At 39.4% G+C, this 12,299-nt stretch overlaps 1 protein-coding gene across 1 annotated transcript; it reads right to left on the bottom strand.

Annotated features, from left to right (window-relative positions):
• Positions 1 to 241: 241 nt before the first annotated feature.
• On the bottom strand, positions 242 to 8,453 carry LOC119725870 (proline-rich transmembrane protein 1-like). Its single transcript, XM_038197462.1, has 4 exons — positions 8,123 to 8,453; positions 5,032 to 5,100; positions 3,985 to 4,119; positions 242 to 997 (listed from the first exon to the last, which is right to left on the bottom strand). The coding sequence occupies exons 1-4, from the start codon at positions 8,255 to 8,257 to the stop codon at positions 833 to 835; spliced, it is 504 nt and encodes a 167-aa protein (XP_038053390.1). The 5' UTR covers positions 8,258 to 8,453; the 3' UTR covers positions 242 to 832.
• Positions 8,454 to 12,299: the final 3,846 nt, after the last annotated feature.

Raw genomic sequence — 12,299 nt, 5'->3', positions numbered from 1 at the left:
TCTCGACCAACAAAAATGGGTAAACTGTCTTAGGTATTTATGAATAATTTATGAATATTTGTTTAAATATACCGGTTCTCAACTCACTGTTGATGGGCATTTTTTTCTGCTTAAGAGGGAGTTCCATAAATTGGTTAGCAGTGCAAACTTAAGCAGCTTTTAAGCGTTTACCACAAAACAGACGATATTATTTACAACTGTATGGAAATTGATCGCAATTATGAGAATAACAAAAATTACGTTAAGAGTTGATATACAAACAAATCTTTATTAAGCCTAAATGCATTTTTGGTAAACTGTGATCGAGGTTTCAAAAATTAACACCACATATTTACCTTTAATATAATAGGCCCGTTATTATTGTCTTATTAAAGTTAAAGTATAAGAGATGAACTTGTCAATGGCTGCTTCAATGTGAGGCGCCGTTTATGAATTTAATACGAAAATAATATATGCAGACCCAAACAATAGAACGAAAAACAAATGATATTTGTTTCTCGGTCTGTATATATTATTTTCGTAAAATTATGTCCCGTGCAGGTAATGTACTCGTGTTTGGTAGTTTTATGTTATTTTTGTATGTTTAGGAATAGGCTAAGCTTAAAAGCTTTTGCTTCATTGTTATCCCCACATGTTGGTAATTAGCCGATTAATTAATCAATTAAGTACTTGTGCAAATAATTGTAATTGAATACACACTATTATGAATATTACATGTTATTGCTGCAAATGTATATTTTTTACCAACATGAAATAAATGTTGAAGTTACGTATATCGTTATCGTCCTCGGTGAGGGCGCTTCACGCGCAACGGCACTACTGTGGTCTGGTATCAGTCGGACAATGCGGGTATGACTGTATAGAAGTAAAAACCAACGAAGGTACAGACGATGATCCAGATGACCCCAATAACCAGACCGGACGTGGACCACATCTTGGCATCCTTGGATGACAAATGCGCGCCTCTGATATCTCCCTCAGCCCAGCGAGCCTTGACCTGCGTAGACAAGACACAGCACAATTTAGGACTAGGGTAGAGACCTTTCTGCGCTTGGTTGGCAAACTGCATTTTTTGCCAACCACGGCCTGAAAAACTATAGAAGGTCCAACTGTACACTGCAAATATGAAGAAGAGTTATTACAGATCACCAAAATATTATTTGATACTTGAAAATACAACATTTTTCAACAAAGCTACAAAATAATTCCTACATATGCATTTTTACTATGTGTTGATGGCGTTATGTGGACTTTTTTGGAAAAATATGTTGCCAACCACGGCTTCAAATTATGCGCTTACAGCAGCCCATACAAAATGGCGCCAATGTTTACAAACAAAAGAAAGGCCTATTTTGGAGTCTTTTCAAGATGGCTGTAGTTTCTCATCAGGGTGCAGTGAACTAATTCAAGTGAGAATTTCGACGCGAGCTGATTAGCATAAAAAGTGACACCACTGTTTCTTTTGAAAACGGAGACCGTTTGGCTTTAAAAACCGTGGAATTGTGTAAATGTAGCCAAGGATCAACTCCCTAGTTTTTGGGCTTCCATCTGAGGGCAGGCTTGATAAAATTACGGTTGAAAATGGGTCCTATTTGCCTGAGAAAGTGGAAGGATGCCACTTGTAAAACGGCTACATGCAGGCTTGGGAACTATCACTTTTCGGATAGTGATTTTGTTATGGTGTGAATATTTAAAAATGAATCTGCTAGTCTGCCCAAAATTGAAAAGAAATGAAAAGATGAAGTACAAGACAGTAACTTAATTTTTGTTTGGGAAACCCAGTGATGTCGGCTTGCATGTTATTTGGCCCTGAACTTTGTTGATTTTACACTCTTTTCAACGGGGTTTGAATTGGTTTAGTGCACCCATCAGGGACGGATTCAGGGGGAGCATGGGGGCGCACGCCCCTTCCCAGACATATGGAGGGAAAGAGACTTGAAGGGAATGTACATATTTGGCTTTTGCTGTGAGTTTCAGAAATAAACTATTTTAGGGATTTGTATTATATATCAAATTTTGTTACACTGACATGTTTTAGGGTGTTGTGTTGGAAAATACTGGAAAAACCAAGAAAAACTAAAATTTCAAGTAGTCTGGTTCCCTGACTCCACTAAAGGTGAAATGGACAAATGTACAATTACAAGCAGTCTTGCTGGCCTGCACCCGTTCATGAACATGTAATCAATTTATAGCGAACACAATTTGGACTGGGAAAAAATGGTAAATTCGGAGTAGTACTTGAAAAATAGTTAGGCTTTTCCAAAGGTGGTCAGCCGACCCTCGTTTGAAATGTGCGCAAAAATACCATTTTCTTGAAAATGACTTCATACCAGGTGGCATAATTTTACAAGATGCTTTAAACTGTCATTTACCAACATCCTTGTAAGGTATTTCGTTAAAAAAATGTTAGTTCTGTTTTACGATGTTTGCAAATGTTGTACATTCCCTTTAAGAAAAGAGAAGGGGAAAAGAGGGAGAGCATTTTTTGCACATAAGACAACAATTATTATTAGGATTCTGCCATACTTTTACTAAAATTAAAAAGCGACGAGACAGCGGGCGCGCGACGAGACAGAGATGGTGCGCGCGACGAGACAAAAAAGGTAGCAACGAGCGACAGGAGGCCTATCCTGTAAAATATACTGTACATTACAGGAAAATGCAACCAGACTTCTATGGCACGTCAGGAATGCACGTCTCCGGCATGGGCTTCAATCGGTGGGGTGGGGGGGGGGGGAGACGACATTGAGAGTACTTTTTAAAGTGGGGGTATCACATCGTTTGTCCCCCAGTTTTTTTTTCGTTCCTGAATATAAAGTGTAGCCCACAGTTTGATTTTGTAGCTCAGGATAGCTGATTGAAAGACTCAGCTATTGCCTGAGATCGCACCACATAGCATATATAAACAAGGGGTATAAGCATGAAAGGCCGACGTTGCAAAAAAATAATGAGTAGTGACAGATTGAATGTTCCTTTTTCACGAACCGTGTGGAATGGAACACTCCATCAGTCACCGAATGAAATTATTCTTTCCATTGCACGAATGTTATGCATTCTGTATTTGTTTTATACAGCAAACCTGAATCAATCCTCGCCATCTGATTGGTCAGAGCCACCAATCGTATGACCGTGCAATGAAACTTCTATTTAACGTGGAATAGAAATTCTATGTTTACCCGTGCGGCTGGGCCGTGGGTTGGGACGAATGATTCATCGACACTGTGATCAACGACCCACCATCAGATAAAGCGGAATTAATGAGGGGTTGTAAATTATGAATATTTCCAAATATATCATTGGATTGTTGCAAATACAAAATAATCAACCACCGCTACCAAAGACTTAATAAAAGGCCTCTTTCTTACACAACGAGGGTGTTAATATGCAACGTTTGGCAAAGATCTGCTGCCAGCCACGTCTTAAATAGCGCTCAGGGTTTACTGTATTTGCAATCAATTAGCTCCAAAAAGGCCAAGTGATCTTTAACATTTTGTCAGTTGTTTGCACTGCCGCCACCTACAGAGGGCGTTTAACTTATATTAAAAGCCCATTTGTGCGGGCTATTGTTGAGACAAGTCATGCTTTCTTAATTATCAAAGTACTTTGAGATTAAACACAAGCCTTCTTTTGGTATGTATACATAAAGAAGTCAACAGTTCAAGGTAATCGTTGAAAGTCGCTTTTGGTATTTTGTGACTAAACATCAGATATTTCAGGCTGACGTTGGTGGATGTTTGTGGTTTTTTATGTTTGACATTTGATTATTATTGACATTTCCCCACCCCAGTTTTATTCTCTTCAGGTTTGACTTTGTTCATGAATTATGCAAGCACATTTTCAAATGCCATAGAAGATTTGGTTATCGTCGCCCTCATCTTAAGCTGGCCTTTTAAATATAATCATATAAAAACGGTGTTGATGTGCAAACGCGCAGTTCGAATACCGAACTGGATCATGGCAACAAACGACAGATGGCGCTCTTACCTTAGACGCCTTCATCATCGCAACTACCCCAAACGGAAGACAACAGCAGAGGGTGACGAAGATGGACAACCCCATGTAGTTGTTAGGCATCTTGGTAACATGGCTACGCACAATTACATTTGGGCTTGAGGCCGTCTGGTCAAAGATAATTAAAAACAAATGATACGCGTGGTAGTTAAGGACGCGTATACCAACGCCATCAACGATCAAAGAGGGAGAGGTGGAAGACAGTTGCTCCCGTGCGTATTTTACGCTGTGCCATTGTGCTCTAAAATGAAGATATTCTCATCAAACATATAGCCAAAAAAACATCGTGAGTGCCCCTTTAGCGTTGTTTGAACTACATGGTGTCTCAAAAAAAGTTGTGCAAGCAGATATTATTTAATTTTTCAAAGACTAGATAGCATGATTATTTAATCTTGATTGAGCATAACAATTATGTTCTTGCGTATACGCAGTGAAACTGCCATGGAAATCCATTCATGCAAACCAGAGTAAAAGGCTATGGTTTTTCACCCATTCCAGTGGGATTTGCATAGTTAGTGATATCAGTGCAACTGACTGTCATGGGCCTTTTCACTCTGATGTAAATAAATTAAGTTAACTGTGTAAATCACATCCCATTGGAATATGGGAAAACCCATAGCCTTTTATAATCGTTTAGATCTCTGGTTTACATGAACGGATTTCAATGGCATTTTCCGCTTAATTTTATACAAGAGTATAATAATATGCTCCATAAAGATGAAAATCATAGCCAAACACCAGCCCCCTCTGACAAGAACCACATGTTTATGTAATTAAATGCTTGTAGTGATTCAAGTGAATGTCATTTGTGACCAAGACTTGCTTTTAGAAAGTCTAACCTTGGCTGACACGTTTGCAACAGGATTACCCCGTCACGCCAATGAATGGGCTGAATCCGGCCCATTGTGTTAAGGCCTCCACAACTGAAAAGCCTTTTGCAACAATTGAACAAAGAATTTTGCCGGTTAAAGGGCCAGCTTTACTTGCTTTGCTACACGATTTAATTAAGGGTGAAATTACCAAGATTATGGCGCCTCGCTGGCGGTTGTAGGCTACTTGGTTGTAAGCTACTGGCGATGGATACCCGACCTGCAGATGAAATTAAGCAAAGTTTCGTTAGTAGTTCGTGGTTTTGAAACTAAAAGCGAGGCATAGAATGCAAACGAACATGGCGGCGTAAATAATGCGTAGAGTGGCCGAGTGTCTCTTGCAAAGTATACACAGCAGATTGTAAATGGATGGATAGCTCAAATTTTGTGAAAACATCAAGCAACATTCTAGATAGGTCACGAAAAGTCCTTGTCATCGCTAGTTTAATACGCGTAGAGCCACCGGCAAAGAAAGGTCAAGAATGTCTAATTTCTCTTGTCCCAATTTCTAGTGTCTGTTGCACCTGTTTAGTAGCCACTTACATTTGGAGGTTACCCGCGAAAAGTAAGTCGCACAGGACCAGTCATTTCCCCCCCCTTGCATAATGGACGAGCCCATCGAGATACCTGCCCATTTGATGAGTAGACGGGTGCCGGTGATTGTCTCGACGTAGGGCACATAAACGAGTCGGGGTACGCGACTTTTTGTTTTCATGAAACTTGCTAGAGCGAATTTTCGCTGATTTGTTTGTACGGGCTCCAGTTCCTCTTTACTTCTGGGAAATGACAGGTCAAGTGAGAATGACAATTCACGGATAGTCTTAAACTGTTTTAAAATGTAAGTACTTTGTTTATGTAGCACTTTTGCTGTGGCTTTGGTTCATAGCCGCCGCCGGAGGGGTCCGACGGCGCATTGTTGGCGCATTGGCCACAGGTGCGCTGACCTGGTTTGGGGGTATGGCTGCGCTGGCGCGCGCTCCGGAAATAAGTTCTATAAATCGGTTGTTTAAGTGGGGTTCTGTTGTTCACTTACGCGGGTAGGGCTTGGCTAGATGCCAGGGCTGGGTAATTGTTATACATTTTGTAAAGCTGTGCTTGTCTATGGTGGGAGACGACCAGTGGCAGGTATGGTAAGAGGTGGGGCTGGTTGCATGCCCGAAGAGTCCGCTATATCCCGCCTGTGTGTCCCCTTTTCTTGCGTTTTGCTCGACTTGGCGGACAAGAGCACAATAGGTTCCGCCACAGTACCATCAACAGGTCCAATTTCAACTCAAAATGTATATGTTAAACTTTCTCACACAGGAAATTCAGCTCCGCCACTAGTTCGGGGCTTTATCACACAATGAAAGGTGACCTACCTGAAATGTTTCGGGGAAATTGAGCTTTCCATCTATTTATAAGAGTGTCAATTGAATGTAACTTTGCGAACGGTCACTCGTTTATCGTACACATTTACGCCGCCATGTTTACTTGCTTTTAAATAATGTACATGTATGCCTCGCTTTGACTTTCAAGATGGCGTACCCTGAGAAAGGACTACCTGATTCGTAGATGTGACGTCAATTCAACTTATACCACACTTACTGCACGGTGTAGCCTGGCACCATTGGAACCGGAAGTAGTACAAGTTTACGGGCTTAGCCAATGGGCGCTACTAAACACACACTCTTGTTTTACTTTACTCTCGAGGACAATGCTTTGTGTTTCCTTTTTGTACGTGGAATATATCTCTCTCCCATAGACTAAGCACACAAACTTACTGCAGAGGACCGATTCCAACAAAAGACCCAACTCCCGAGGACTAAAATGATCTGTTCTTTTTACTTTGTGTGTCGGTCCCCGGGGGTCATGTAGAACACATACGCTGGCACGTTTGTTTATGGTGTAAATCGAGGATTTTCTTTTGTTCCTGTTCCCTTTTCCTTTGTTTATGACAAATGACAAATTGTCCACCCTGCTTTTACGTAGACCTTAAATATGAATGTGCCTTTTGATTACCCCAGATAGTTTTATTTAGCATAATACTTAATAACCAGCCAAAAAACTGTAGCGCCCTCAACTAAATTCTTCAAATGTGCCGTTACAAAAGTTATAACACAAAGACGATTGGTAAACGGTTATTTTATCATATCGTTGTAAAATTTGATAAAACGGTACAATCGATGTACAAAAAGTCCTATGTATTGCATTGTTTGTGATTCTAAAATGTATTGTGACACTCTCGCATGCGCACCTTTATGAACATTTAACGACAAAGTGAGATGTCTGTTTTCCCGTTATTTCTCTTTATTTGATTGTAAAATGCAATCGAAATGTTTGCTATAATGCGCCTATCAAATGTTTCCCCCACCCCCCCCCCCCCAGTCCGATGTCGGGATTTGGTCAAGTTTTTCAGGCCCCAGGGTGAGGATTTTTGGTCACTCAAATTACATTATTAAAGGGAATGTACATCATTGGCTTTTGCTGTAATTTTCAGAAATAAAGTATTTGAGGGTTAGTATAATAGATCAAATATTTTCACACTGACATGTTTAAAGTTTTGTTTTCGAAAATGCTGGAAAACCAAGAAAAACAAAAATGGTTAAGTAGTCTGGTTCCCAGACTCCACTAAGAATAAACTTGATCAATTTATGGATGCCGGAAAAATTGTAAGGTAAGGGAACCAGTCTAGCTGGCCTGCACCCGTTCATGAACATGAATCCAATAGCAACAAAATTTGGACTGAAAAAATGGTAAATTTGGAGCTGTAGTTGACAAATAGTCGGGGTTTTTTTCAACAATGGTCGGCCGACCACCGTTGGAAATTTATACAAAAATACCACTTTTCTTGAAAATGACTTCACACCAGGTGCCATAATTTTACAGGATGCTTTAGACTGTCATTTACCTACATCCTAGTAAGGTTTTTCGTAAAAATTTAGTAGTTTTGTTTTTCGATGTTTTCAAATGTTGTATATTCCCTTTAACATAGGCGTACTACATGTGAAGGCAATCACTAGTGTGCCCCACGTATGTATGTCGGTGCATGAGCGGGGATTGTTACTTACATTTGCCCGAGGGGTGGGGATTTTGTCACTTCAAAAGTGACAATCCCCACGTCGTGGGTGGGGCAGCCTGAGAAAGTTGGGGATAAGGGTGGGGGGGGGGGGGAGTTGATAGGCGCGTTACTAAACGTTCCCGAGGAGTACTACATAAATAAATAAATAAATAAATACACCACGGAACTTCACGCCCTTGTATACCTGTTGCCCAGGGTAGATTTGCTGGGTAGGGTACACCAGTTGGGGTGGGTAGATTTGCTGAAGAGGATAAGCTCGCTGCAGCGGATCGCCCTGCTGCTGCGCTGGGGGTGAATACGCAGGAGGATCGTCCTTCATTTCCCCATCACCCGCAGGGGACGCAGGGGGATTTTCCCGGCATTCTTTACCTGCGAGAAAAACAACGATTGAAATCACGTTTTTAAAGGCATGTGCTTCTGAAGCATAGTTTGTTTCCAATAATAACGCCACTCAAAATGCAAAGAAAATGTTCCAAACCTGACCAGTCTTATGAAATTGCATCTCAGTGGATATTACGCTTTTCGAGAAATAGGTGAACAACCTGACTTGCGCAACCTGGTGATCACGAATCACGAGTTGGTCAACTTCACTCTTTAAGCAAAAAAACAGTCAACTGGCTGATCGTCTGAAATCACATACAGTTCCTCATTTCGTCAACTTCACTCTTTAATAAAAAAATCAGTCAACTGGCTAATCGTTTGAAATCAAATATACAGTTCCTGTTTTTGTCAACGGCATTCATTAAGGCCAAAAATCAGTCAACTAGCTGATGTTTGAAATCGCATACAGTTCGTGATTTCGTCAACGACACTCTTTAATCCAAAAATCAGTCAACTGGCTGATCGTTTGAAATCGCATACAGTTCGTGATTTCGTCAACGACACTCTTTAATCCAAAAATCAGTCAACTGGCTGATCGTTTGAAATCGCATACAGTTCGTGATTTCGTCAACGACACACTTTAATCCAAAAATCAATAAACTGGCTGATCGTTTGAAATCGCATACAGTTCGTGATTTCGTCAACGACACACTTTAATCCAAAAATCAGTCAACTGGCTGATAGTTTGAAATCTCATGCAGTTCGTGATTTCGTCAACGGCACTCTTTATTCCAAAAATCAGTCAACTGGCTGATCGTTTGAAATCACATGCAGTTCTTGATTGCGTTTAAAGAACAGCAGGCCTGACGATTAGTATTACAGGGTGTTTAGTACCGCTACAATCTTTAATCCTATAGTAATCCTGTTTATTATATAATTCGCTTGGTTACGTTTTGTGGTTTATTCCAATGATCCTATAATTATATGCCTTTGAAATGTCGATTTTTCAAATCGCGGTTTAGTAGGTCTATACATTTCTTCCCTCCCTCCAAAGAAAATAACTGCATTACTGATGCCATATTCCATTCTGATAAAATAGCTTAACTGCAGTGACTTCGTTTTCATTAAGGAGATAATAATTACTGAATATATACTTAATTGAACACAGAAATATATAAAATCAATATAGACGACAGTAGCGAATCGAGATCTCAGTGTTATGTTGTTGCAATGAAAAACTGAGTTACCACACGTTCACCATACGACGTAATTAGCGTTTTTTTTAACAAACACAAACGGTTCAAGGATGTGTCTTGAAATTGGGTAGATTGTGTACATGTAGAGGACAAAAATTAACTGTCAAAAAATCACAATAGTTTAGAAAAACCGATTTTGAATAGGTTCGTCACTAGTCGTCAACGTTTCTGTTCTGGTATAATTGTTTAAAACTATTATATCCAAACGTCTTTCTGGGAATACAAGTAGGCGCCATATGACAGAAAATAATGTAACTTTAAACTCTCGGTCAAAACAAAAGAATGTTGTCGCTTGTTTTCTGTTTCCATCCAGCTCCCAACTCCCACATTTAATCGATTCCTTTTCGAGTTATACCCGGCGCGCCTGGAGTCGATTCCAAGCGAATTCTATTTTGATCCCATATACTGCATTGAGAGGATGCATTCTTGTAAACAAAATTGGCGCCCTCTGTCGATGGGCCGATTTACGCAGTTATGTAGCAGCCTGTACCGCGACGCCTTGAGCTATAAGCCTATACGGCAATTCATTTTGGTCAATGACTGGAACAGGGACTTTTTCAATGCAGTCTGGTCGGGACTTTCCATACAACGACCAGGCGTTCAGAAGAGTCAGTCACTGAAACACCAACAAACAGCATCTACAGACACACACAACGAGCCGTAATAACTGCACAAAATGGCTGTCGACATAATACAAAATTATATTAAATGCAAGTAGCATGTAACTGTTTATGGAAGTATGATATGGGCCTGTATGAACAATAAAGACGCACAGGGGCCTACGGTAGGCCTATCTATAATGTGCACCTACTTTTCCCGGCCAAATGCAACAAGATTTAGTTTACTTAAACTTTCAAATGTATGCAGTTTTCACGAATTCAGATCAATGCACGGTTCTTTTTTTCATAGTATTAATATGATGGCATTTATAATAAATCGTTCTTGAGAAAAACATGGTTTGATTTTTTTTTTATGATTCAATTTTTGTTTCTACTTCCGCTTTACTGTAGCATGTTAATCATATTTAAGTTGAATTTGTACATGTCTTTGATTTGCAATTGGAGCAATCAATTAAAGGGAATATACATCATTTGCTTTTGCTGTAATTTTCAGAAATGGATGGAATTGGGGGGTTGGAAATATAAAGCAAATATAGTTACACTGACTTTTTGGAGGTTTTGGGTTCGAAAATGCTATAAAAACCAAGAAAAACTATCATTTTCCTGTAGTCTGGTTCCCTGACTCCATGTAAGAAGAAACAGAGCAGTTTACATACATTGGGGAATTGTAAGGTCAGGGAATCAGTCTAGCTGGCTCGTACCCGTTCATAGGTTTGTAATCGATTGCAAACAAGTGCAATGGTCAATTGGGGCCAGTATTTGAAAAAAAGCCAGTTGTTTCCACCGCTGATTGGCCGATCAGCGTTGGAAATTGATACAAAAATACCACTTTTCTTGAAAATGACAGTATACCAGGTGCCATAATTTTACAGGATGCTTTAGACTGTCATTTACCAATATCCTATTAAGGTATTTCGCAAAAACTTGGTAATTTTATTTTTCGATGTTTGCAAATGTTGTATATTCCCTTTAATAACATTTGCAGTAATTGAAATGAAACCATTGTTTATCAATTTTTGAATAAACTGTTAATCAGGTGGCAAGTCATACTATTTAAACTATAATGGTCTATACAAAACCGTCTGTATAAACAAATTGCTCCGAGGAAAGAAAAAAGTCCACTTTTTTATCTTTGAATTTCCTGCGAATTGGCAACTTGAATAGTTATACAAATGGAATAATTCAACGGGTTAATCTGGATCTGTGCCTTGTTCAGAAATGTTATAGTTTGTAAACGTTCCTGTGCAGGGTGACCGTAAGGTCAGAGCCAAATTCTGCTAAACGCACATCCAAAATCTGTCAGATTTAACAAAAATTAGCCAAATTCCATAGAATTACTCAAAATACACTATAAACACTTAAAATCACATGCAGATTGGTAGTATTGCCTTGATTAAGATTCAAATTACATAATAAACAATCTAGTTACATAAAGATGTTGTGAAAGTATTGGTAAATTTTGGGCAAAACGCGGATCCAGCCACGACGAGGTCCGTTTCCCAGTGAACCTCAGCACATAGACCAGCCAACCTGTCCCATTATGCAGGGGTTTTTGCTTGAAAAGATTGCATGATTGAAGCTTTTTTAAACAAACGTACATTTTTTTTCTTCAAATTTGCTGTTTTTCTGTCAAATAACCATTTTTGCAGAATTCTGTCAGAAATCTGCCAAAAATCCATTCTTTCAAATTTTCTGTCAAACTCGTTTTTTTAAAACAAAAATTCGGTCAAAGTGAGCAGAAAATCGGCTAAAACGGTCACCCTGTTTCATGATGGATTATTTGGGTGGCAAATTTCTGGGTGTCAAATAATTAATGATAAGGCTTTACGTATAATTTATGTTTCAATCACATTAGTTGAAACTTTCGGAGCTAGGAAACAACATACACTGTTGACCAGCACGAAATGAAATCTAGGGCGAATCCAAGACTGTATTAAGGTACATGTTTTCTCTATCGGTGTCGCCTGGAACAAATGATGATAACCAGATCGACGCTAATGAACACTCTTCGCACACACAAAAATGGGTGGTTTTTGCCGATTCAAGGAAACTTGGTACACTTAATATGAATATGTCTATTAACCAACAATTTTTTTTTTATTCCAGCTCAGTCGATATACTTTTTTTGGGCGGGAGGAATCTGTGAAAATGCAATTTTATTAAT

Source organism: Patiria miniata, unplaced genomic scaffold, assembly GCF_015706575.1.
Source record: "Patiria miniata isolate m_02_andy unplaced genomic scaffold, ASM1570657v1 HiC_scaffold_19, whole genome shotgun sequence".
Taxonomy (NCBI): domain Eukaryota; kingdom Metazoa; phylum Echinodermata; class Asteroidea; order Valvatida; family Asterinidae; genus Patiria; species Patiria miniata.
The sequence above is the reverse complement of the archived record's forward strand: the minus strand, read 5'-3'. Positions and strand labels throughout refer to the sequence as shown.